General features: G+C 51.4%; 9 protein-coding genes across 9 annotated transcripts; 2 read left to right on the forward strand and 7 right to left on the reverse strand.

The window, feature by feature from the left end:
- Nucleotides 1–916: 916 nt before the first annotated feature.
- BDZ83DRAFT_733308 (uncharacterized protein) lies at nt 917–2,763 on the forward strand (the record flags this gene model as incomplete). Its single annotated transcript, XM_060512915.1, has 3 exons — nt 917–1,107; nt 1,561–1,723; nt 2,514–2,763. 3 exons carry the CDS (start codon nt 917–919, stop codon nt 2,706–2,708), a joined length of 549 nt encoding a protein of 182 aa, XP_060361612.1. The 3' UTR covers nt 2,709–2,763.
- A 14-nt stretch (nt 2,764–2,777) lies between these two features.
- On the forward strand, nt 2,778–4,536 carry BDZ83DRAFT_631847 (Intradiol ring-cleavage dioxygenase). Its single transcript, XM_060508927.1, has 2 exons — nt 2,778–3,374; nt 3,439–4,536. Exons 1-2 carry the CDS (start codon nt 3,008–3,010, stop codon nt 4,230–4,232), a joined length of 1,161 nt encoding a protein of 386 aa, XP_060361613.1. The 5' UTR covers nt 2,778–3,007; the 3' UTR covers nt 4,233–4,536.
- A 169-nt stretch (nt 4,537–4,705) lies between these two features.
- On the reverse strand, nt 4,706–6,869 carry BDZ83DRAFT_585060 (uncharacterized protein; the record flags this gene model as incomplete). The annotated part of the gene is made up of 9 exons (XM_060505816.1): nt 4,706–5,355; nt 5,410–5,599; nt 5,673–5,927; nt 5,983–6,103; nt 6,163–6,235; nt 6,298–6,418; nt 6,492–6,626; nt 6,682–6,731; nt 6,779–6,869. 9 exons carry the CDS (start codon nt 6,867–6,869, stop codon nt 4,706–4,708), a joined length of 1,686 nt encoding a protein of 561 aa, XP_060361614.1.
- Nucleotides 6,870–8,849: 1,980 nt separating this feature from the next.
- Nucleotides 8,850–9,847, reverse strand: BDZ83DRAFT_631849 (uncharacterized protein). The gene has a single exon (XM_060508928.1). The coding sequence runs from the start codon at nt 9,791–9,793 to the stop codon at nt 8,927–8,929; it is 867 nt and encodes a 288-aa protein (XP_060361615.1). The 5' UTR covers nt 9,794–9,847; the 3' UTR covers nt 8,850–8,926.
- A 3,488-nt stretch (nt 9,848–13,335) lies between these two features.
- On the reverse strand, nt 13,336–15,024 carry BDZ83DRAFT_743294 (efflux pump; the record flags this gene model as incomplete). The annotated part of the gene is made up of 7 exons (XM_060513138.1): nt 13,336–13,832; nt 13,898–14,058; nt 14,127–14,630; nt 14,697–14,741; nt 14,807–14,833; nt 14,884–14,907; nt 14,970–15,024. 7 exons carry the CDS (start codon nt 15,022–15,024, stop codon nt 13,473–13,475), a joined length of 1,176 nt encoding a protein of 391 aa, XP_060361616.1. The 3' UTR covers nt 13,336–13,472.
- A 2,408-nt stretch (nt 15,025–17,432) lies between these two features.
- Nucleotides 17,433–18,665, reverse strand: BDZ83DRAFT_585106 (aliphatic nitrilase-like protein; the record flags this gene model as incomplete). Its single annotated transcript, XM_060505823.1, has 3 exons — nt 17,433–17,898; nt 17,983–18,318; nt 18,394–18,665. 3 exons carry the CDS (start codon nt 18,663–18,665, stop codon nt 17,433–17,435), a joined length of 1,074 nt encoding a protein of 357 aa, XP_060361617.1.
- Nucleotides 18,666–19,605: 940 nt separating this feature from the next.
- On the reverse strand, nt 19,606–20,067 carry BDZ83DRAFT_785810 (cytochrome b-c1 complex subunit 8; the record flags this gene model as incomplete). The annotated part of the gene is made up of 2 exons (XM_060515638.1): nt 19,606–19,800; nt 19,865–20,067. The coding sequence occupies 2 exons, from the start codon at nt 20,065–20,067 to the stop codon at nt 19,749–19,751; spliced, it is 255 nt and encodes an 84-aa protein (XP_060361618.1). The 3' UTR covers nt 19,606–19,748.
- Nucleotides 20,068–20,708: 641 nt separating this feature from the next.
- BDZ83DRAFT_585104 (uncharacterized protein) lies at nt 20,709–22,343 on the reverse strand (the record flags this gene model as incomplete). Its single annotated transcript, XM_060505822.1, has 1 exon — nt 20,709–22,343. The coding sequence occupies one exon, from the start codon at nt 22,341–22,343 to the stop codon at nt 20,709–20,711; it is 1,635 nt and encodes a 544-aa protein (XP_060361619.1).
- Nucleotides 22,344–23,137: 794 nt separating this feature from the next.
- BDZ83DRAFT_733313 (Isopropylmalate dehydrogenase-like domain-containing protein) lies at nt 23,138–24,250 on the reverse strand. The gene is made up of 4 exons (XM_060512916.1): nt 23,971–24,250; nt 23,751–23,902; nt 23,534–23,681; nt 23,138–23,484 (listed from the first exon to the last, which is right to left on the reverse strand). The coding sequence occupies exons 1-4, from the start codon at nt 24,174–24,176 to the stop codon at nt 23,409–23,411; spliced, it is 582 nt and encodes a 193-aa protein (XP_060361620.1). The 5' UTR covers nt 24,177–24,250; the 3' UTR covers nt 23,138–23,408.
- Nucleotides 24,251–25,794: the final 1,544 nt, after the last annotated feature.

Below are 25,794 nucleotides of genomic sequence, written 5' to 3' on the forward strand. Positions count from 1 at the left end.
GGGAGAGTCTCCGATAGCGCGACGCGTCAACGTTGGGCCTTTGAACGTCCCCCGCCCGTGATGATCGACGGAGCGGAGGCTACGGAGAGCATGATGGTGTGGCTTAGGTGCCGGGTACGTAGTCTGTTTGTGTTCCCACTTTCCGTCGAATCCCTGTATTTTGCACCTTGTTACTCTAAATTCTTGACTCTTGACAATGCGCCAACGTTCGGTGTTGTCGGGGGCTATGCAAGCCAACTGTTGGCTCCGTCAGTACGGATACGTCACGAAGACTTCTCTACTTGACTGGACCAGTCATCACTTGTCGGAATGTTCCCGATCTGGATTTTGTCCCAGTGGACAGAGTCGTAAGGTAGTAGAGGCAGAGGCTCTAGTGAGACTTAGAGAGAGAGACGGGATGATCTTTTTGCCAAGTTGCCAAGCAATGTCTCCAGCCCTCGAAGGCTTAGCGTCTCCCAAATCCGTCCAGACCTGACTCTTAGTCTTGGGGTCGGTCTTCTGCTTGCCCTGCTGGGTTGTCTGAGAGAATTTTCCAGGCGCACATTTGGATGGTCGGCGCAAAAATCTCATGGACGCATCATTTCTCTTCCCGCAATCTGTATCACTTCTACCGATGAACTAGCCCACTACACCTGCAGGTGACGAACTGGGTACCGTTACGACTATGCGCATCCGTACGGATACAGATCGTACAGAGTAAACCGGACTGTAGAGCTAGACTGTAGGATTGTATAGAAATGGGGTTTTCTGTAACGCAATCACTGGATTAGGGATCGTGCTTGCGCGTTCCAGGTCCCTCCGTAGAAAAAGTCTAATCTCTAAGCAGGCCGTCGGTCACCGATGCACTGCATGTGGGCGAGGCCGGGTTCGTCCATAGTCCAAGCCCCGTCGAAAGCCTCCCGCTTCCCTTCCGAATATGCTTGTATCTCAATTTCGAGGAAGCCAATCGGCAGTTGCCCAACTGGCGTCGAGAGCTGACGATTTGGGAGCACCTCATTTGCCATTGAATGGAATGTTGTCTTCCTCACCCACCAACCGTGCATACCGACTGATCGGCTATCGTCAACTACCAGACAAGATGGAAGAAGTCGCCTCGGCTGTGCATAAGTAACTTGTAATATGGCATGTAGAAGGTTTAGATGACGAGTCAACGGTTCAGCTGACATTTGCGTAAGGTTCATTGGCTGTTTGCCCACCAGGCCAGCACGGCCTCGACCCAGGGTATCGCTGTGATGCTGGTAGCCCAATCCATCATCGATCCCTCATTGGACACTAGAATCAAGGTCTCTGCGAGTGTACGCGCGTGCAGGAAACATGCAAACTTGTCTGCCATCCGGTACTTCGAACCGGATGATCGGTGTTGAGATGGGACGAAACGAGATACTGAGTGACTGTGTTCTGTTTGCGACCTTCTTTCGACCACCTGCAGCTTCACGGCGTTCGCCATCTCAACACGGCTTAAAACAGATGCGAACCTAGAGAATCTCGAACCATCGTAATGCTGGGTTCTTGAAGCCTTGGCCTTCTATTCTGCTTCTTTTACTTGAACATGCTAAATAGCCAAGAGTCTGGAGACCCCGAAGAAACCAGGGTGAATTCAACGGCAATATTGACTGTGTTGGGAATTGGAATGCTCGCTGTTAGTGTCATTACTGGCAAACGCGCAGCTGGTCCATCCGACCCCCCGCAACCCGTGCTGAGCCACTTAAGATTTCCCTGTGTGGTAAAACACCGCAATCTACAACCACGGTACCACCTGCGTCAAACATAGACCTCGGCTGGCCTTTCTAAAAGAAATTCTACCTGTGGTCCGGGCACAGAAGCCTCTCGATGCAAGGCATTTTTTTTTTTCGCATACGGAATAAGCTCATTGGGCAGATAGTTTGAACCCCATTGATGTTCACAGTTTAACGTGACGGATGTTCAAGGTATCAGGGGTATTAGGGGAAAACAACCCGAAGACGGGAAGCCCATGCTGCGTCGAAGTCTATTTTTACAGCGTCAGTTAAACAACACGCCAGCGTTGATTGGACAATGGCTTTGTGTGGACGCGCCTCGACGGCGGCTTTGGTCCAAGGGCGGGGAGAATTTGCTTCGGCATGTGGGAGGACGGCTCCGTCGACGGACCAAGACAACGCAGAAAAGGAGGCTTAAACGGCGGCCCCGACTCCACTGTCTCCCGAAAGCTTGCGCGTAGGGCCACGTCCGGATGCTTAGACTGAGCAGACCGGGGACCCTCCGGTCACTGAGTAACTGAGGAACCGGGATGAAAGGGAGGGAAAAATTAGACTATGTGGAGATGAGCCCGGGGCTGATTTGTTATGCCCAAGACGTCACTGGCCACTACACCCAAACGGTAGAGATTAAGCCCCTGCCAAGGCGTTGTACCTAGAAGTAATTGACGATGTGAGCATAGCCATCGCTCCAGAGAGAGTAAGGGGCAAAGGGGGCAACGTACTCGTAGTCGTCGTCCACACACACTACCATCCCACCTACCGCCGCACCGGTGATAGTACCGAGGCTACTATGACCCCACAGAAGAAGATGTTGACGTTGGCTGGGCCTGGTACTGGGCTACGGGGGTGCCTCTTCTCTACGCTAACTCCGTAGCCGCAACGGGCAGCCCACGCAATCGACAGCCTCCCGGGGCCACCGTCCACGTCTCCCGAGTCAACGAGGCTTGGTACGGTGATGGCGATATGAGTTGAGCCCCACAGTTTGTACTCATGCGACGAACTGCCATCATGGCTATGGCACTGACGCGGTTCGTGGGGGAGGGAGGTTGACGTTGACCGTAGATCAGAATGTCATGTCGTCGAGTATAATAACCCGAGGTCGAAGCCACCAAGAAACCAGAGAGAAGCTCTTCACCAGCATCACATTCACTCTTCACCAACACACCTTTCGCTTTCACTTCCAACAATACCCTCTTGTTCACTTCGACAAATCGTATAAATACCTTCTTTAACAAAGCTTTCCATCCTCAGCTCTCACAATAACCATCACAATGCGTTTCTCAACCGTCGCCTCCGGCCTCGCCCTTCTCTCCGGCGCCGTTGCCCACCCCGGCCACGATCTCACCGAGGAAATTGCCGAGCGCCGCGCTTTCTTGAGCACCATCAAGCGCTCCAACCTTGCCCACTGCGCCGATAAGCTCGCCGCTCGCGGTGTCACCGCCCGCAACGTCGCTCGCCGCTCCGCTCAGCTTAACCAGGCCCGCCAGAAGCGCAACATCAAGCGCGATGCCGACACCGTTCTCGCCGAGAGCCACAACTCTACCGACCTCGGCTACACCCTGAACACCGACGCCGCTACTCTCTTCTCCGGCAACAACTCTTGCGTCTTGACCCCTGAGGTTACCCAAGGCCCTTACTGTAAGCCATAGCCGCCTCACAAGCCTTCTTCCCCTTGCGATCAGCCACTAATCGTTCCTTATAGACGTCTCTGGCGAGTATGTCCGCCGCAACATCATCGAGGAGCAGGAGGGTGTAGACATTGTCCTTGACTACCAGGTCATCGACGTTGACACTTGCGAGCCCGTCCCTAACGTCTACCTCGAGATGTGGCACTGCAACTCCACCGGTGTCTACTCCGGCATCGTCGCCTCCGGCAACGGTGACTCCTCTGACGAGACCAACATCGACAAGACCTGGCTCCGCGGTATCCAGGAGACCGACTCCGACGGTGTCGCCCAGTTCGAGTCCATCTTCCCCGGTCACTACACCTCCCGCGCTACCCACATCCACTTGATGGTCCACCAGAATGCTACTCTCTACTCCAACAACACCCTCGGCAACGTTATCACCGCCTCCCACGTCGGTCAGACCTTCTTCGACCAGGACCTCATCTCTGCTGTCGAGGCCTTCGCTCCCTACAACACCAACACCCAGGAGCTCACCACCAACGCCGACGACTCCATCCTGAGCGAGGAGGCTGCCACCGATGGCGTCGACCCCGTCATGGAGTACACCCTTCTCGGCGACAGCATCACTGACGGTCTCTTCGCCTGGATGGCCTTCGGTATCAACACCACCCAGGCCCAGACCATCACCCCCGCTGCTTCTCTCTACGCTGAGGGTGGTGTCGCCAACTCCAACTCTGGCGGCGGTGCCGGCGGTGCCGGTGGCTCCCCCCCTAACGGCACTGCTCCCGGCGGCGCTCCCGGTGCCTCTTCTTCTTCCGTCGCCACCACTTCCGCCGCCGCCTCTACTGATGCCGCTTCCTCTTGCTAAGCGCATCATTACCCGCTTGGAACATTTGATCGATCGAGTTGCGAACATGCATAAGTAAGCGTTGCGCTGCAGTTGCCCACCGAGCTTTTCTCGGGGCATTGGTTGTCTTAGGAATTGCATATAGAAATGGCGTTGTTGTTTAGCTCCTGTATATCCCAAAACATCCTTGTACATTCATACCAATCAAACCATTTCATTGCTGGTAAACATATCCCTTTGTCTCTCGCCGTGAAGACGTGATTCATCTGAATCTTTTCTGAGCTCTCTTACTCTCAGCCTATGAATAAACTTGCCCATTAACCTTGACCAAGACATACTCTAGATACCGCTGTCTCAAAACGCCCATATATCCTATGGCTTTTAGTAGATAGGCGCAATGCAACAAAGACAGCTCGGCATGTGTTTATTATGATGTTGATCATTTGTGCTACACTGATACTACAGGGCTTTTCTAGAACACTTGATCAATGCACTCAAGCGGTAGGCGTGGGCAAACAGGAGCAGGCCGAGCTCACACGCGAAATGACATTAGTCGGGCATGCGTCAGAGGCATAAGCAGGCACCACTGTCACATCGGCAATAACAGTCTTTGTAAACTCGCCACAGAAGTTCTGGCTTTCCTCCAACCGACCCGGAACACTGGAGGCTCTGAGAGCACGCAGGCAGTTGTCTGCATTGCATGTCTTGGGCTTGCAAGCCTCCATCTTCGTCATCTTCACCAAGTACGCCCCGCGCTCGATCGTATTCACGAAGATGAACCCTGATTTGAAGTAGGCATAGGATGACCATGTGCCAGAGAACTGAATAGCTCCGCCTCCTGGGAGGGAGTCGTCTTCGGGGTAGATGTCGAAGTACGCAATCTCGCAGACGCTTCTTCCCGTGGGGTCTTGAGGCACGGATGAGACGTCCCAGACTCTTACACCGGCGCCGTAGTTTGATTGAACGAGAAGGTCGCCAACGACATATTGGTTGTGGTCGATTCCTTTCACGGTGTGCTTGAACAGACCGGTCTGTTTGGGGGAATCGAGGGATCTGATGTCCCAAATGTACGTGACGGGGTATCCGTCGGCGGCAGGGCCGGCCAGGTCATCCTCATCGTACTCGTCATCCATAAAAAGCCACTCTGTTGAATCGTTAGCCTTGGATCGCTCTCAGCTCGCCATTCAAAGTGTGTCACCTTGCCAGTTCACATCGTTGACCCAACCTTGGTGCGTGAATGTTGCGCCCTCGTAGCTCGTGCGGGAAATGATCTTTGAGTTCTTCTTATCGGAAACATCGTAGATAGTCAAAGTGTCCTCGTTGTAGCCATAGCAGATATCGCGGCCTTGGTACTTGGCATCAGGACCTCTGTAGATGAGGCATTGCGCCTATGCTCAATCGTATCAGCTTACATGAACACAGTAACTCAGAAGCTTGCGACTGGGGAGGGTTTTGACATACGTCGTGAACATATCCATCTTGGCCATCGCAGCCCAGGGCAATGGGGTTGCTAGGGTCCTCAAGACTGAAGAAGTGTAGGCCACCCATGCAGCCCTCTGCACGGGGCTGAACACCGACAGCAACAGCGTACTTGGCCTCCTCGTTGACGACAACATTATGGCTGCGCCCCAGTGGGAGAGATTCGATGAAGTGACCAGTCAAGTCATTCTCGTTGGTGAACAGAATGGGTGCCTCGGTAGGGTCGATATTCAAGAGCTAGTATAACAAGTTAACAATTATAGTCGCTGATGTGATCTGGGGGAAGCCTCACCTTCGTCATGTCAAATATTTGAATACCATGGCCCTCAAGCTCAGAGCCAATGAGCATGTAGTTGTGATACGGGCGGATTTCATGCCAATATGCCCTGTTGCCGACGGGCGAGTACGTTGGCCTGAAAGCGTAAAGAGTCAGTTAAATCATTCTTCCCTTTGCTCAAGTAGAATGTCTCACAGGAATCCAAGGTTGAGCATCTTGCCCTCGGGCAGGATCTCGATAAATGCACATCCGTCAAACATGCCGCTGACTTGAACAACAGAGTTAGCGAACTGGTCGATTAATTTTCAGTCATCCATCTTCCTTCCTTACCAATGAACTCGCGGCCAGATTCAGGATCCGTCCATCCCCATGAAGAGCTTCCACTCTTGCCGCGGTAATCGGCATTTGGTGAGCCCAGTTCGGCGTGATTAATGAAGTCATAGAGATCCATCTACATCAACAAATCGTCAATAAGACCGTCGCAAAAAAAAAGGTCTGTCAACTTTATAGCGAAGGAAACCTACATTTTTGCATCTGAAGTTGTGCAATGGGCTATCCGGAAGGGCCTCGGCGTAGCCATCGACGCACTTGGTGTAGCCTAGTCTAGGCCATTGAGATGAGTTCATGAGGCCGACAGCTTCTTCGGCTTCCCAGTGAGCCTGAATCAGCATTAGCTTCAAGTCCGCGGTCGCATCACACCAGATTGTTGCCTACAATCTTCGCAGACATGAGTCTGTCGTGGATGATACCAGAGTCGTAGAGCTCTATATGAAGTCAGTAAGGTCATCGATATGAGATTCATGAGTCCTACGGGCAGCGCGAGCCTCATCTTTGGGGAGCTCTCTTCCATGAACGACAACTGCCGTCAGAGCGATAGCTTTGATAACTGAAGCAAACAGCATGATGCTCAACCACAAATCGTCGTTGCTGCTGTGGCTTGGATGCGGCTACGATGAGGCTCTTCGAAGGTCCAGGGTCGAGGATACGGAAAGATTACCCTAGAGACCGACCATTTCAGACCGATCGTGGCGGATTCTGAATGCGCCGTAGACTCGTTATATATAGTCATTGAACTCCCAGCCCCGTGACATCACATATTGACCACAGGTTCCTGTCATGCTTCCCGAACAGGCAGGAAACGAACCGCTTGGCAGACAGCGGTGTCGGCAAGTCTCCTAAGACAGAGCCATTGAGACCATTGTTTATCTCCGTGTCCGAGTTGGTAACTGTTGACATGGAAAAACCTCGTTTTTGTCAGGGTTGATACCCCGCCTTCCATCGGTCTAGAAGTAATGATCCAGTATGGATCTGGAAGGAGACAAGACATTTAGGTGGTCGAGCCAAGACGGCCAAGCTTTCTAGATAAGCACAAGTCTCCCCCGCCAGAAACCGAATGTAACGCTGCGGAACATCCTGTTGGGAATGGGAACCACATTCGTTAATATCAAAATCCAATACCAAGATAACGTGCAGGCAAAGATCTTTCTAGGCTCGGCAATGCGCCAGGAAATATTGAGAAATTCCATAACTCTGTTGGATCTAAAAGTTCCTACGGTTCGCAGAGTTTTAGACTTGGAGACCTTCATTATAGCGACGAGTTGTCTCTTTCGATACCAAAATTCCAATAGCTGAGTACTTCATGATCTCAATTCTGAACTGATGGGTGATAACAAATGCATTTTCTGCGATGGAAAAGGATTAATGTCTAATCTAGAATTACTCAAGGGCCGTGGACTGATTGAACGGCCCTATGAGAGGACACAGGTTACCCCCGACTCTCACACGGAGTACTGAACAAGCAGCACCGAACAAGAAGTGCAAGTTACTTGAAGGCCATAAAACCATCAAAATGCACAAATTAGCACTATATAGTAAGCTACAGATAATCGGGCTCTGAATTGAGTCAACTCTTTTTTAGAAAGATCTAAAGTCATCATCTTTTCACATACATGCAGCCGAGCTATACGCAATCTGGATCAAGTAGATATCAAGGCGACTTTTGATTAATATGCAACGTCAGAGTTCAGCTCATGGTTCGGAACTTAGAAAGAGAAAAAGAACCTTTTCTGATGATCTCATGTATCACCCTCGCTGAATGGCGTAACGATACGATAGTATCCCTAGGGTACCCACATCGAATACAATTGGGAAGACTGTACGTACTATACATGAAGTGCGTGTACAGATTATGTCTTTAGCGCGCCCGATGTTCAAAACCTTCCTACAAACAGCCTGATGAGGTGGGACAAAGTTCAACTCACAGGCTACGTAGGTTTAATGAAAGAGTGCTAAAAAGCTGAACGAATCTAATCTAGACCCGGCTTTGAAAAGCTAGCCTGAAAATGCCAAGCGTGGTCTCCATTTCACAAATAGTTTCACATCCACATTTCCTCAACAGATATCCTCTTCGACTGAAGTGAGTTCTATGGCGACCTCGTCAGGTCGCCACCACAGGTCGAGCGGGCGTCTGCGTCGCAAACGCCGTTGCAGATGGGGCATTTCAGTCTTCCTGGACCCTTAAAACCAGCATTCCAGACGCAGCTTCTCTTCTAGAAGCACTGGCCACATCCCACACCGACTCAGCGTTTCAGAGCGGACATGGACTTTGAGATGTCGCCCGAAGTCGAGTGTGGAAGTTTGACTATGATGGGATGAAATCCCAAATGTTTGGGAAGTTTCTAAATCTGATATCCAATGGGCAAACAGCCTCGGACCAATACTACAACGGCTTTCCCCTAGAATATCACACATGATGGGATGATTGCTAGCCCTGGGGGAGCGGCACTGGGGAGACAAAGTCCGAGACCGAGCTCAGCAAATGTGGATTTGAATCGAAAATCGTTAGTCAACGAAGCTTACTTTGCAGTTGTGAACGACTCATGTGGCTGTTCGCTTATTTGATTGATGTATCTTTAACTTTAGTTTCACAAAAGTGTGTACAATTGTCGTACAGGCTGTGTCATAATTCGTCTGCAAGCCACCTAATCACACGGAGCGACTCCATCACGCTCTGGTGCCTCTGAGTTACTTCCCGTAGTGCATAGTCTCCCATCATTGCCATCGGAGAAAAGGCCCCTGACGTTTCCGAGCACCCGTCTGTATCCTGGCTTATCCCGTCTTGAAAGTTAAAGTTGTATGATGTAGCTGAAGCCGGGAAGCCCTGGCCTTGAGACTGGCTGACGGCAGGCGGTGTCATGGAAACGGAGTTGAAGCGGCATTCCGTAGATTTGTGTAGTCTCTTCATCATTCGAGACAACAAGAATACGACCGAGTTGACGTCCAGGTCAAAAGAGCTCACAACATTGAATTTGTTGAGGTTTCCGCTGGGTGTATTGCTGCCCAAAAATGGCTGCGCCAGGCCGAAGTCGCTGCCGGGGCTCGGGCCCTGGCTCTGTCGTGAGCATTGAAGACGGCCCCTCAGGGCGCCAAGGAGTTCTTCGTAAGAATCCAGAAGAAGAAGATAATTTGTCATAAAAAGAGAGATAACGAGAGTCAGGTTTGGTGGTTGATGTAGATGTTGTAGTGGCTCTTTCGGAAGCTGTGGCACTACTTGTGTGGCGAAGCCGGAAGTGTCGGGTGCTCCGGTCCAGCAGGATGGCGGTGAAGTAGATCGTCGTCCTTCCACGCTCGGCCTCACTAGTGGTAAGCTTTCCACGACATCAATGAGAGTTTCTGTCGAGTGCACGGTCGTGTTGATCAGTGTCGTGAGCCCGTCTGCGTCCTGTAATCTGGTAATGTGCCGCGAGAACAGCAGAGACTGAAGATCTATGAGTCGCTGTGCTGCCGACTCGGATGATCGTGAAGTTGCTTCTGGTGATGGAGGCATAGTATCACCAGCAAAGGATTCGGCGTGGCTGAACTCGGATGGGTGATCACACCCTGGAATCCAGCTGTCCTCTGTGTTGGTGGGTAAAGAGCCGATTGTTGTTGGGGGTGTAAGTGGCAGGTCGTGGGGTTGTGCTACAAGACTTTCATCTTGATGAGCCAAGAATCCCAATGTGTCCGTATCCATCCACTCCGTAGACATCAGCTTCGAGTCGTTGCTTTGTAGGAGTCCAAGTAAAGGGTCCTCGAAGTTGCCAGTCCAAGTTCCATCTTCCTCCGGATGGCTCGGTATGATTCCTATCCCATATTGTTGGAAGTCGCTCGCATCGTGGACGTTGGATGGAAGCACTTCGGGCGGGCTTGTGATTGTTTGAACAGTGGTGTTACTCGACATTGTCGAGGATCGTCGGAATGTGGTTGAAGGGGTTGACTGCGCAGCTTCCGGGTTCAAGCGCTTCTTTGCCGGTCTTCCCATCCGCCGCGGAGGGCTATAAAAACAGTCGATCTGGAGTCGTTGACATCTTTCGCACTTGGCCGCTCCAGTTTCTCTGGAGCAACGGCTCTTGAGAGCTCGGCAGCGATCGCAGGCACTTCTTTGAGAGAACAACATGGTGGCAAAGCGTTCATGTAGATGCACGACAAGGTCGAAGGGACGAGTTCAACTCAGAAGCGCCAGGTGACAACGGCCGAAGTTTATATGACTTCGTTCCCGCGACTTGCGTACTACTCAAAATAAGTCAATTTTGCCAAGACTTTCTCTTAGCCGCGCCAAGTTACCTGCGCCGTTCGACTCATGTCAGGGTTCTGGCGTCTTGCGCGGGGCGCGGGGGACACGTCAGATCTAGATGAGATGTCTCGGTTGAACCTACCCTCCCTCTTTGGGGACCAACCATCATGCGCATTGTCGATTTCTTATTTTAAAGTTTCAGGGAAACTTCCCACGTATGACATTGTCGATTCAGTACTTTGGTACCAGTTTGGCTGTCATGACTGCGAATTCGACTTGGCAGAGACATTGGCTTTACCGCAACTCTGGAAAAGGTGCCAATCATTCGATAAGTGGGTGGTGTGCAGGTTAACCTGCTGAGTGGGATCGCGTTACCCTTAGCTCGACTTCAAAGTTCTGACGAGTTCCCAGGGCTCTGCAACCTCGGCGAATGCTATGCAAACTCTCTTTAGAATTGGGGTCCACCGCCTCGCAGTGGTGTGTAACAAAGGTGGTGTGGCCCGGTGAGGCGTTCTAATCAGATCAGAAAAAGCTTCCTTTGATTGTCTGGTAATTACCAAACTGTCAACGCTCCTCGCGCCATCATGTCGTGTTTTGTTACCTATTTCGCCAAAGGCACGGTGTATCATCAGTCAGCTGTTGTTTGGTGACAGCTTCATGGCTTCACGTCTGCTAAAAACAACCCAGCGCCAAGGCCAAAGCCCCTCCTGTGGGGTCCCTATTTGGGGATCGACTTGGCCAAGAGATTGATAGTGGTTTGGTATTGGAAATGGTGAAGACTGCATGTGTGTGCATAGCATACCTAGTCCCTAGTCAACAAAAGACAGCAAGTCCAAAACGCCCGACCTATTTGGACGCCTCAACTATTCGTACGGTAGATAGTCTTGGCGGGTTTGAGCTGCTCGAGTCGGCACCTTTGGCCTGTGTGCCCCGCCAAATTGTTGGCCCTGTCCTGTTGCGAGCAAGTAAAATAGGGTTTCTATTTACCCGACTGTCATATTCTCATTAATTCCAGGGATGGTTACCCATGACTGGGCCCAGCCTTGAGCCCGGCGAGCCGCCGAACGTGCTCGACGGCTGCTAGTGTCCGCGGGCGCGGGCAGCGGGCTTCTCCTGCCGCTTGATCGGCGCTTGCAGCACGTGAATCTTTGTCTGTAGGCTGTGGCTAGAATCAGTGACGTTGAAGCATGGCTGGGGCTCTTGGCGGCGAGAGTAAAATAGATTGCTCAAGAAACAACCAAGTGCTCCCCCCTTGGCATTAGGAAAGGGAAACGCGCCTGAGGTAACCTTGAGGGGTTCGCGTCTATCTGTACGGAGTACGGATGCATGGTCAAGCTCACTCCCATCGGGAAACAACCATAATGTTGCATTGCGCTGCGTTCAGTGTGTATCCGTACACACTGACAATGGTGGATTCTGCTTGTAGACTTGTGGAATTGTACTCATTGCGAATTCGGTCTCGGGCATATCGAAAGCGGCAAAAGCCAGCAACAGAACCTGTGGGACGACAAGATGAACTCGCAGATCGCGCGAACTCTATCATTGGACTCTCTCGTTTTCGCCAGTTAAGTGTGAACCTGTGAAGCACGGTCCAGTGCTTCCAATCTCACGCTGCGGGCGTGCCGTTGCTCCTTGAGTCAAGCCCAGCGATGTTGCGTCCTTAACTGAAGTCGACCAGCGAGACGGCCCGAGCGCATTGGGCAGCCCAATTTACCTTTGCTCCCGCGGAATACCTCTCAGGTTTGTTTCAGCTTGCCTTGCGGTACCATTTCTAACTAAGTATGGACTTGGGTACGACCGATGAGGCCTAGGAAGTAGGAATGAGTCGTTGGGGGTTCCTTTTCAAGGGTAACCACTATTCAGGGGGTCTCTCAACGGGGTTACATATGGCCGCATCGCACAAGCCTTGCTATGTATGCTTGAATTTCGTAGTTCCTCCTATCCCCGATGGATGTGCCATGGCAGAATGCTGTGCACCAGCGTATCCGTATACCAGATGAGCTCATTGGGCAGCCGTATCCATGCGTGTTATCAAAATGCTGTACTCGCACCTGAATGCTTTCAAGATAGGATATAATGATGGATTAGGCTCGCAACAGCCACGTTACTTTGAGTACATGCGCGACGTCTCCGGACAACCCGAGGTTCAGAGCTCCGGTAGCGCAAGTCGGCGGCACCGTGAGCGATCGGCAATCAATCATGATATACCCTCGCAAGATGTGGGCTAGGCGTAGCTTAGCTTCACCTAGACACTTTGACCAGTCATCACGGAATCAGACACTTGATTTAGCGCCCTGTTTTTCTGCCATGGCATCCGCTTGCTAGATGTTGACTCTCTATTGCTGTTCATCGCATAATTCGGAAGCATCTGCGAAACCCGAGCCTTTTTAGTCTCGCAAGCTTCGTCCTTTCGTCTCTAATTGACGCGTCAGTCATAATTCGGGTGGTTCCTTCAGGTGAACTTAGATACATCAGACCGGAGAACGCCGTAATATTGTTCCCTATTGCGAAGCTTGTGATTCTCTCAGTCGCCACGGGGTGGACGACTGAAGCCTCACTTTTCCTCCTCAGGACCAGCAACATCCCATCGGGTCCGAGTGCGAGTGATCCATTAGGGTCAACTCTAAATCCAAGGATTCTTGATGAGCAGGCGGGCCGCCATCGTACCACTTCAACCCCGTCGGAACGATTATTCAAGCGACGTATTTTCGTATAGGTAGTCCGTAGTCATTGTTTCGATACTACCAATGTGTATGATCAACTTTCAAGAACTCTGCACTCTTTCTGAGCAAGGAACTTTTGATAGAGCTTGATAACGGCGCTCAACACTAGCAAGGGCCACCTTAAGAATGTCCAATCTTAGAAATGTCAGTGCCCACGAACCTGGGCCTCGGGCTCTCGGCAGTTATTCACGGGCTCGAGTCATTCTCTTTTTTCCTCGCCCGCTGACTGCCTATTTCTTTTCTGGCCGAATGTCTTTCCACCCCATACCCCACGCAAAGCAGAATGATGCTATAGCCAGACCGAGGGATAGGTAAAACTCCTTGTCGATACTCGATACATATGCCAAAAGCACTCCCGGCAGTTCTTTCTCCGGCGTGACTTTACGGAACCCGGTTGCCCCGGCCTCAAGAATCATTGACGCATCGACATTCGGCGCGAGTTTAGGTAGGTCTTGCTTCAGTGCCCCTGTAAAGATGGCGGTACCTACCGCCAGGGCCACAGCTGAACCCATGAATTGAGAAAACGTAACAAATGATATTCCCAGTGAAATCTGCTCCGGAGGTAAGTTCGCCTGAATAGCAATGCTTGGCTTAAAGTCATCCTGTTAGTCGGGCTTATGGTCAGTAACCACTGCATGTGGCAAGCGGGTCTCACCAGTTGTAGAACAATGCCTCGTCCACCGCCCGTGATGATTTGATAACCAACCCACTGGGCCACTGAAGTTGTCGGTGTGAGTGACGTGAACAAGCCACTAGCAACAATCGTTGCCGCTGTACCTGCAACAGCCCACGGCAAATAATACCCGAACTTACCGACTTGAAGGGTGACAAGGACGTTAGCTAAACTCAAATTATATATGGAATAATTCCATAGGCTTCCGTACCTAGCACGCCTCCGCCGTAGGCAAAGGCTAGCTGTGACAAGATGCTTGGCAACACGCTGATCCCGCTCTGGACCGGCGTGGCGCCTTGAACTGCCTGGAAGTAGAGCGGGAGCAGGTAGATCTGGATCATCGCCGAGCCAACAAATGTGAAATTGGTAACTGCTGCGGACCAGACGGGCCTCTTACCGGCCATTGATGATGGGATCAGCCCGTCATCTCCTTTTCGATAGTTCCAGGCCAAGAATGTTACGAGAGCCACAGCAGAGCCGCAGAACAGTCCTATTATCGTGGGGCTGTTAAAAGCATATTCGTTCCCACCAAGCTCGAGGGCCGTGAGAAATGACACCGCAGCGCCAGCACATAGTAAAAAGCCGGTAAAATCTAGATACGTGTGCAATTTCGCAATGACCGCCATAGGACTCGCTTTTGGCACCTGATCGGGAATCTCGCACCATGCCAGAAACAGAAGGACGACGCCGCCAATCGGGAGGTTAATGTAGAATGCTGTTTGAGTTTAGCAGGTGCTCCGTACTTAGAGTCGTCTCAACTCGGATGAACTCCATATCTTACTCCAACGCCAATTGGCATAGTCGGTAAGTACTCCGCCAAGAACAGCTATGTGTTAACGTTAGTATTTTTGGCGAGACTTTCTCCTTTCCAGGGTGGGTTTCTGCACGTACGACCGCAAACGCTGCCAGAGTTTGCAACTTTAGTTTGACGTTAGCCACTGCTGTGAGGGTCAATAGCCTATACATACGTCCGATGACCAGTCCCATAAGAGCTATTAGACAGGTTGAATTAGCCAAGCATTTGTCAGACGAAACTCGCAAGGATTGATCATACCAGGTCTTTTCTCTAGAGGTACTGATCCGGCGATGATCGTCAGGCCACCACTCATTATGCCCGCACTTCCTATCCCCGCGATGACTCTGCCCACGATCAATATCAGGGACGAAGGTGCTGCCCCGCATACTAGGGATCCAATCTCGAACAAGACTAGGAAGACGAAAAATGACCACTGCGTGCATCAGTTTGGATTTGGAGACATGTTCGCTGACAGCCGGGAAAGTCGCACCTTTGAGCTGAAGTAGCGGTAGATTTTACCTGTGAGCGGCTGGAAGGCGGCACTAGAAACGTGATAGGCACTGCCGTACCAACCGATATCTTGCAAAGAATGAAATTCGTCAGTTATCGCTGGAATAGCCTACAATGCTATTAGCAAATGACATGCTTCATTTATTTTCGGAATGCTCTAACAGTAACAATGATAGAACTGTCAAGGAACATCAACCAGGCAACAACAATCACACATGTGATGACAAGCCAAAGCTTGGCCCCTGATAAGTACTTTGGTACCGGTGTCACTGGTATATCATTTTTCGGACCTTTGTCCTTCTCTTGGTCGTTCTCCGTGATTGGGCTGGCCTCCTTTTCTGTGATGGTTGTTCCTGGACTATGTTCGTCGTTCTCGGCGACAGACGGGAACATCTCTGTGGACATAAGACTGAGGTCTATTGATAGCAGCTGTTTCTCCGTCATTGTCACAATACTCCTTCTTCTTCTTGTGGACATGGGGGCAGACTCGGGCTCTGTTTTCCGATCCATCTTGTGGCGATTCGATGATGATTATTGGTAGAAATAGGGGGCTTCAATCGATTGGAATCTCTGGATCCCCTCTAAAATTGGGACTTGGACTTGGCAAAGAAAGCTTTTCACAATCTGCATCGCCCGGAATGGGACGCAACAACCGTAATATCCGACGGGATTGATTACCAGTTCCGAAAAGCTCCATTTAAGAAGCTTCCTTCGAGGCTTACAGACTTACCAGTCGTGGTAAACACGGGGAATCCCCGACCGAATAAAGTTCATTTCATGGAAAAGGTCCCTCAAAAGGAAGCACACAAGGCTTTCGAGTGCGCTGTAGGGGCACTTTTCTCGTCGCAGGCAAGTCAAGTTTAGACATTCACGACTCATGAGACGCATGGATGATGCTGCTTGACATTTTCATATGTGTTTAGGAGAAAGCTTATTGTCTTTAGCCAGCGAATCAGTCGCTGCCGCGGACACGCAGGCTTGAAATTGGCCCAGGCTCAACAACAAGCTTCATTCTACTCCCTTCTCTCTTATTAGTGCGACAACCTTGAGTCGGCCGAGCACACCCCCCCAAGCCGGAGGTTCTTTTGGAGCATTACAATGGGTCACGGATCCGGATGAACCTGAGAGACGGAGTAGCCCGGTGGCCGGGCAGCTCGCAACTAATTTGAGGGTCTCCGGGAGATGACTAATACTTGAGATAAGTCCTGGGACCCAAGCTGTTTATGACGAGGATACAGAGAAACATGACTCCAGTTCCCAGCCAATCAAGTCAACCTGGGTTGGCAAGCATCGTTGCAAATCTTGAACTGCACTCAACAGCAGATTTGTTTACCTGATAGCCTGGATGATAATAGAGAAGGTTGAGCGGCTTTCGAAAGTGCTGGAGAACAGGGAATGTCGGACTGCCGAACATGGATTGATACAATTGCTCGATATTAGCCAAGACCTCCAAGCTTTCTACACCGCCATGTACCTGAAACCACTGCAGAATCTGCTACTCTCAGGTTCGAAGTACGCTCGACGCTCGTTGAACACTAGGACTTGCTCGCCAAGGAGATCACTCGAGGTGGAACTAATCGGATTAGTGATTTTGATGCATTGTACAAAGCTATCAGCGAAGTTTCCCCCTCTTGATTGCAGGGTGCGAGTTCGCAACGTCGCGTATGGGTCTTGTCCTTAAAATAGCTGCACCAGCCGCACAGCCAACCACGCTCTCAGACAGCACGCGACCCTTTGCCAAATCGGTACAACCAACCAACACAAGAGCTAGCCCCCAGTTGACATGTTTGAGATGTATTAGATCTTGGCAGCATACGATTAAGCATGAATCTTTACCCTGGAGCGTTCCCGGCGTAGGACGATCACGGCCGATCATCAGGAGTGTTCTAGGCCTCATACAGCCACACCTTCAATGTTATCCACTGATGAACACCTTGATGGTTTGTTCCTCTGGCCTATGCTAGGTTAACATCAATATATCATCGCTGTCTTCCCATAATTAGAACTTCTGGAAATGGTTTTGATGTCTACACAGCAACAATAGCCGGAATGAAGGGGCCTTCGAACCACGACCAAGTTGAGGGGTAATCACCGCGGGATTGATGAACGGCATACCGTGGGATGATATTCTGGGAAACGGTGCCACTTCTCCCCGCAGTCCGCCACTCGGGAAGCCAAAATTAGAATCAGATGACTCTACTTTATCTACCTCTAAGATGGGATGACAAGCTCCCCCGTCATCAAGTAATCAATCGAGACGTTCTTGTGCTTGACAAACTCCCCCTCCACCTTTGGCACATACCCCGGAAAGCTATCCACAATTTGGCTCAGCGTCCCCCATGAAGCCTGCCCATTAATGTCATACGTCTGAGAGCTGTTGAAGCCGCTAGTGTTGAGGTTGTAGTACAGCATCGGGAACTCCTCGAAGCTTGCGTTGGCGTTGACATGAGCAACGCGGGATCCGAACGGGTCTATCACGAAAGTTGCGCCGATGGCTGCGACAAAGGAGTAGGCACCGCTGAGAACAGAATAGACGCTCAGGGTGCCGGCGTTGACCCATTCGTTCTCCCACCAAAGCGAAGTCTCGTCTCCGACGCCGGCCAGATAGGGGAAAGGCGCGAAGTGAACATGCTCTCTCTGGACGTACATGTTAAATGTCATGCTGGGGTAAATATGCCTAGATTAAAAGTAGCAGGGTCAGCTCCGGCACTCATCGAAGTATGGCGCGGTAAGTCGGGTCAAGTGGGCTCTGTAGACGTACTCTCCGCACTCCAGCATTCCCCATCGGCCGTAGTCAGTCTCTAAGACTTTGAGATCCTGGGTCACACCGTCACTGAAGAAGTATCGTTCTGCGCCTGACGGCCGAAGCTTACGACGGTGGTGCATGATATTCCCCTGAGGGTCGATCAATGCCTGAGACATGTACATGTAGTCGCCGTCAACTTCCGCGAAGTTGAGGTTGGCGTAGATGCCCACTGCCTGGATGGCGGCAACCAGGCGGTTCCACTGCGCATCGCCAAGCACGATGGCATTTTCAATGTACGAACGAAGGTAGTCGCGGGTGAAATTGTAGTGGCTATCCGAGCCCTTGGGGAATCTGTTCGAGATGTTTTAGATACATGTACTCAATATTTAGATGATTGAGCCTCGGGCGTAGTGAGCTAGGACTTACCCAGGGAACCAAAGCTCCGGAAAGACGACAACATCGGAACCGCTGGCTTTAGCCTCTCTGATCAGCTCAATTCCAGCATCGACACATTCGCTGATGTTGAAAGTGATGCCGGTGTAGTCGTAGTTCGTGAGAGGCAGCGGCCAGTTCGGCGGGGGCGTACGAATCAACGCAATCGTCAAGTTTGACCGGTCCACGGCGCTGCTATTCGAAGTCGGAGCAGCAATCACCGGGCCAAGGGCCGAGAGTGCCAAGACACAGCGATAAAATTTCATTATGTTAAGCCTCTTCCAAAGTCAGAGTCGTCCAGTTGGGTTATCAACGATGTGACTTGGGGGAAGAGAGAGATGCGGCGTGGTTCATCATTCTCCTTGACTTATATAGTGGTAAGCCAACCTGCCCTCAAGTTGAGCTGTCTTGCATCATCATGGCCTTATCGATGCCTTCATACGTAATACAATCGATCGGAATTAATTAATGGTATTCATGATAAGCGAGTCAATGATCCTGAATACACGCTCATCATCCCACTAATCCACATCATCTGCTCGGTGAATGGCCGCAAGATGGCCCAGAGATAGGTCAATTACCAAATTTCCAGCGATCAGAAATCATGGCTTGATGTTCAAAAAATCCCTATCATGATTACCACAGTCACGGTAACTCATGATAAGGCCATACACATCTACCGACCGCAATGCCGATGGCTCACGGGGGTCCGTTGCGTGTATCTCGGGGTTTGCTCCGGCATCGCTGCACGGAGGAGACCCACACGCGTGTGGTTCTCGGTGAATGAGAATATTCGGATCGGATACGAATGACCCTCACCAGTACATCCCATTCTCTCTTGGCTCCGAATAGCGCTGATAAGAACGCTATTGATTTGTCTCGGCTTGGTAGGCAAGGCGAGGGCCATCTCCTCAGCTCGCCCGCATAGGGCTGCAAAGACCAGCCCAAGACAGAAGTTGGTGTTAGTTTGTATAGCAGCCTCCATAATCGGCCTTTGAAGCGATCAGGGTGGCGGTCAGGACATCGATGAAGGGTCACATAATTCGACGGTGGGCTTATCTGCTCAAACATATCGGAGTCAATTTGACGCCGTGCCAGTGACTCTGCCTAGAAATTGTAGCAAACCAAGATTTAGTCGACCATCGATGACATGGGAGTGATACTTTGAGGCCTGCTTTGCAAGCCCCAGTAGTCATGGATTTTGTTGGTTATAATTCTACCGAGAATTTGAGCGATAGCCACTACAAAAGTTAAGTAGCCGTGTAGGAAGTAGTCTGCTGCATCGAACAAGACATATATCTAGATGAGCATAGCATAATCGTCAATGAACCTGTCGATTACACCTACTACTAATCCCTTTCAGGTCTCTCTCTGCCCGCCTTTGAACTGAGAAACCTGTTCCTATCATTCATTCTGGATTAGCATGAATAAACCAACAGGTCTCAGTTCGTGCGTGCAGGCGTACCTTTCATCCGCCCAGCACATCACGTACCAGGCGGTTATCAGAGGTGGCCCGAAATACCAAACCCGGCTCGCGAAGCGTCGCCAAGCATTAAAGACGGCATGGTGGCTAGCCTGAGCCATAGGATTCAGGCGGTTTGGTGCGATCCCGCATGTGATAATGCCTCTTTGCCTCTCGCCACCTGACAGACATTGTTGTTCAATCATCCATGTGACGAACCCCTGTGCGTTATTATGAAATTGGAAAACACATACCAATATTTCCCCGCCACCCCTTGTACCTGATCACAAAATAGTTAGCAACTGTGATCGAAAATGTGTATCGTCCGCAGTGATAAATTAGGTAAACAGAAGAGAAGTTGGCACGTGTAGGGGCGTTTTCAAGAGCGTAAAGAGATTTCACTCACACGCCGTACCGTCTAATCGGGACATATGGACCGCTGTGTAGGGACTGGGTAGACTTCACTATGGAAAGAGTAGAGCCAGGAAAGGCCAATGATGATATTTCAGATACTCAGTGCTTAAGATCAATGGTGTCAGACTTGAGACACTCACCATTGTCGAACCCCTTCCCCTCTACCTCTATGTGTAACAGTGCTGGGAGACAGCCCTTCGGACTTGCGATTCGGAGTCAGACTAAGATCTCCGTGCCCTACTCTTGAAGGATGTTTGATGATCTGTCTTGGCCTTCAAAACCCTGAACAATAAATTGACTGTCTGAATCATGACTATGCCCTTGAGCTCTCACAACAACAAAATGGCCGGAAGACTTGAGACAACACTAACTGAATCCCACTTCACTCGGATGCCCGCCAGTCTGCTACCTTCACGAACAATACCCAAGAAACTCAGCCTTGTGGCATTGGTATGAATTCACCCCAATCAAGGCCCGGGAAATCACTTGCCCAGAAAGCCCCGATATCCTCCAAATCATTCTCACTCTGTTCGTATTGAATAGTTCCATGTCCAGTGCGTCCAATCGTTGTTCCCCCAGTCATGTCCGACACCAACGCCTCCGCGTCTGTGATAGCCTCTTTGCATCGCACTGCCATCTCATCCTCGACAGATTTGCCGTCCAAGGCAGCTTCTGCTGCAGCAAGCACAAGTGCAAAGAACACGTAATCTTTCACGTTCTCTTGCCCTGCCTCGATCCTCTGTCTCGCCCACGCAACACCAGCTTTCAGTAGCCAACACTCTTCCGCAACACGTAGAGCCGACCCTGTAGCTGTTTTGACTCTTTCTGAGATCATGGTGTTGAGGTCAGCCGCGATTATGCTAGTAGCAATATGTTGTGCTGACCGCAAGGATCCCGAGCCGCAGGCTGTCAATCGGCCAAATCTGGGACAGCGAACTTCATTATTTGCTTGTCGTAGAAGCTCTGAGAGCGGCTCATTCGTGTCAGAAAGTGGCAGCGTCCTGTACGTAAGATGCAGCGCAGCATCTATGCACTCTCTTCGTGAGTGGGAAAAGACAGAATCACGTAGAAGAAGCATGTAAGGCAAATGCAGCGCAAATACGTATCGTACAAGCACCATCTCACAGATGTGACGATTCAATAGCGAAGTATCCTTGCCCAAATTTTTAAGCGTAGTTGTCAAAATCTGGTGTGCGGCAGTAAGCTGTGGACTAAGTTGTAGGACCGTGACGTAGTTCGCCTCCTGCTTGACCTTGTTCCACAGTTTAGCAATTGTCAGTCCCAATGTCAAGGACTCACCGAGAGCAATTTGCAGGGAGTTATCGGTGTGAAGACTGGGGTCCTTCGGAATAGGACGGACTGTAGACTCGCAGTGCAGCTGGTCGTCGTTCAGATTTGAGGGTAGCCTACAGTCAAAGTCCTCGGGTGAGATGAGAACAGGCTGGCCGGACTCTATGCTTGCTTCTAGGACCAGCTCTAACACAGTAGTCCAGAGACGGCGTCGAATCTCAACCTGGGAAGGTAACATCCGCGGCAGCCCAACCGGCTCTCGATGCAACCCAATGCACATCGCGGACCGAAGAGGATTGCCCGAAAGAACTAGGACCCGGTCCCCATAGAGTGACTCTATTGCCTGTAGAGCCAGCTGCAAGAGACACATGCTTTGAATGCCCGAGATGCTTGGATGTGAGTTCTCAGTCTTGGCAAGCCAAGATTGGGCTTCGTAGATCCATTGGAGAGCGTACGGTCGAAGAGAGAATAGATCATCGTATGTCAGAGCTCCATGTGCAAAGCAAAGCTGAAGTCTTATAGCGCATTCGTGGTTTACCGAAGTTGGATCTTGTAGGAATGCCTCGAACTCTTTCTGCAGTGTTGGCACATGATTAATCCGATAGACCTGCTCGAAGCTGCGTAGGTAATTCTCAAGCAACGCAGCCGACACGGTGCAATCGAGTATGTAAGAGCCATATTGTCCATGAGAATTTGCGAGTGATCTCTGTGCTCTGAGACACTCTCCCAGTCTCTTGCAATGTATGAAGCCCTGCCAGCATTCTTCCTGCTTAACCATTTCTTTGGTCCAACCACTTCAATGCAGGCAACATCTGTTAAGCCAGTGAGTGGACGGTACTTTGCATGTCAACGCAGCAAACTAGTAGAACTTACCAGCATCACCGAGTACAGCCAGTGGCTTGGTGAAACGTATCGTTGTTTGATAATCATCATAGTCGGTAGAGATGTTGACTCGGTGAGCGAGCCGATATTCGGTGACTTTTCAGCTGGACAGAGTGGCTCTATTGCTGGCCGGCGTGTAGAAGCCACAGCCACAGCGAAGGAGACGACCATCCCCGGAAACGAAACTTGACTGAGCAAGACGCTTCCGAACGAAGACGAGTGCCATCTTTCATCGGTGGCGCTGGTCAAGACTCGGTCTTGGTACACGGGCTTTGGTGTCTGGGCGACAACTCCGTGTTCCGTGTCGGACTGGCGCCGTTGGATGAGTGACGGGCTACTCTGTCGGTCATTGAGGGGGCTCGCTAGAGTGACAAGATAGTATTGTCAGGATAAACGCATGTCCTATTCCTTGCCCGTTGACATTTACTGCAAGGACGATTGTGGTCGCACCTCAGCTTTCGTTTCCGGCATTCGATGCAGGCCAGGGCTCTCCGGCGTCGTACCCTAGTCCCTTCACGGTGAAGGGTGTCCATTGCGTCAGGCCTATGTATGATCAATCGAGAGACAGATATGGACAGAAGGCGAAGAATCGGAGTTGTCGGGTCTATTGATGGACTTGAGCCATCGTGACGGGATTATGTTCGGGCGTGGGGTCGGGCTTGGATTCAGAGGTCTGTGTGGCGCCTAAAGACAAAGGGAGTGCGTGTATTCAGGCAATGACGTTCGAGGATTGGTAGTAAGTCTACCTCAGCTACCGGTATCTTTATGAGCTCATTCGCTTGATGTTCAGAGATAATCCATATCAGTTCCCAAATCATTACGCCGCTTGCATCGCTAGTTTCCATGGATGATTGACTGCCGCGTCAACATCAACTTGGGGCGTGCCTAACTCTCTATCACCACTCATCAGGGGTTGACGTATTTTGAATTGATTCTTTGCATTATAGATACATGTGAAAATCTACTTCACCAAGCTCTCGAGTTGTCTACAAATGGCATTGCCAACCTCAACTGTTGTCGCAATCCCGCCCAGGTCACTGAAGAAACTAGTCAGACGTGCGCCGAACGTGGAGCAGTGAAACTTACGGGGTCCGTATCTCGTGGCCGTCAATGTCCTTGGAGTCCAAGACCTTCTCGACTGCTTTATCAATGGCCTTTGCCTCATCAACCATCCCGAATGAGTACTTGAGCATCATTGCCGCTGCAAGTATAGTTGCGACTGGGTTGGCGATACCTGCGCAAAAGTAGAATCAGTCTCTGACTGTTTCAATTCTCTTGTGTGACTGGGACAAGACTCTATTACCTTTCCCCGCGATATCGGGTGCGCTTCCGTGGATAGGCTCGTAGAGACCGATTCCTCCCGAGCCAGGGGTGGTGCTTGAGATCGACGCTGATGGGAGCAGACCCAGCGATCCCGGGACCACGCTGCTCACATCCGACAAGATGTCGCCGAATCTGTAAATCACGTTATTACCGAGTGAGCTACCTCAGACCAGAGCTTTTGTTAAAGCGGCAATACTCACGTGTTATCCATGAGCACCACTCCGTTGAACGAGCGAGGATCTTTGACCATAAGCATGGCCGCGCTATCAGCAAGCTGGTGAGAAAGCTTGATTTGCGGATACTCCCTCGCGAAAAAGTCCGTCACGGCTCGACGCCAAAGCCGGCTAACAGCAAGGACGTTGGCCTTATCGCACGAGATGACTTGCTGAGGCGGGTCTGTCTCCATAGCCAAGTTGTTGTTGTTGTTGTTGTATTTAACGCCGTGGCGGCCGGGCTAGAGCCCTTACCGCAGACCTCCCGAAGGGTATATGGCGTGGAGGGCCGTGAGCCAAGGCTACCTACTCTACAGTACGTCGTCTCTTTACATCGTCCTCCAAATCATGCCTTGTGGCCACTACGCGTTCTGTCTGTCCCCGGTTCCCGCTGGTGCCCCAGTTTCATTCTTTCCCAAATCGTCCCTTGGAATCGGGAGGTTCTTTGTAGTCCGCACTCACATCTACCTAGGTGTGGATGCTGCTACCGCAGACAGATCTTCTGGAAGAAGTCCGTCACGCGGAGAAAGGCCTCGAAGCCTCGTGGGTCGGTGATTAATCTCTTGAAGTAGGCCTCGAGAGATCCCATAGGACCTATGGGCTCGGGCATACTGCGAGAGTGGAGGGTCGGCCACCGTTGCCTCCTCGCCAGCGTTAGTCGACAGTAGACCAGGTGGTCCACGTCTTTCGCCTCTCCACAAGAGCACATCATTAGAGCGTCGTCGTGGTTGAAACGTCGGTGATATTGCTCGAAGTCCCCGTGACCCGATCGTGCCGCCAGCAGGTGATGTAACGTAGCCCGCGGCAAGGCCAGTTCAGGAGGGCTGGACAGAGCTGCCTCAAGCCCCAAGTCCGCGTACCGCGGCCTTCGCTCTTTATACCACCATCTCCTGTGCTGGCTTTGTAATTTTTCCCTTGCAAGCCGCTTGATGCCCGCTAGTGTTGCCATTTGACCCATCCGCGCCGGCAGTGTCGTTCCTTCTTTGGCCAGCCGGTCCGCGGCCTCGTTTCCTTCGATGCCCTGGTGTCCCGGGGACCAGTGCGTCCGTATATCAAATATCCTGGCCGCTTCTTGGATTTCGAGGAACGCGTCTTGTGACGAGTCCGGCGCCTTGCCGCGGATGCCTTGTATAACGCTGGTGTTGTCGATACATATGTGGATTGGATGACCGCGATTGGTGAGCAGAGCCCTTCTGAGGCCGGTTCGCGCCCCTTCGACCTCGGCGTCGAACACTTCTGCTAGTCCGAGTCGGCCGCACCCTTGCGCTATGCGTTTGGAGTCTCGGTAGATGACGAAGCCGTACCCCACGGCTCCGTTCGTCGCCCTGGAGCCGTCCGAGAAGACGATCATATGGCTTTCCGGTACTGTCTTTAGCCAGCGCTCGAAAGCTTTCGCAGCCTCTTCTTTGCATTGAACTACTATCTGATCCTGTGAGCTTGGCAGGTACTGTGATTGGAGGAACGTTGGTCTTCCGCATCTTGGCAGAAGTTCAGCCGTCCGTTGTAGTCTCGTCTGTTGCTGTCCCTGCTGGGAGAGCCGCGCGACTAGCGGGTGTCGGCGATCAATCCTCTGTAGTCGGACTGCGGCCCGTAAACGGACGCCTTCTAAGGCGACTTTGGCTGACGGTAAGCCGGCGTCTCGGAGGAGGCTACTGGTTGGCGTTGTCCTCCAGACAGGTAGAACGATCCTTGCTGCCGCTGTAATGACGCTGTCGATCTTCTGCACGAGCCCCTTCTGGCCTGTGTTGACGGGTCTTCCTTGGAAAGGCGGACTCGTGTCTGTCTCCGCTTGGCGTCTCGAAGCCGGCTTCA

This window comes from Colletotrichum acutatum (assembly GCF_030867785.1).
Source record: "Colletotrichum acutatum strain CBS 112980 chromosome Unknown BDZ83scaffold_94, whole genome shotgun sequence".
Classification (NCBI taxonomy): domain Eukaryota; kingdom Fungi; phylum Ascomycota; class Sordariomycetes; order Glomerellales; family Glomerellaceae; genus Colletotrichum; species Colletotrichum acutatum.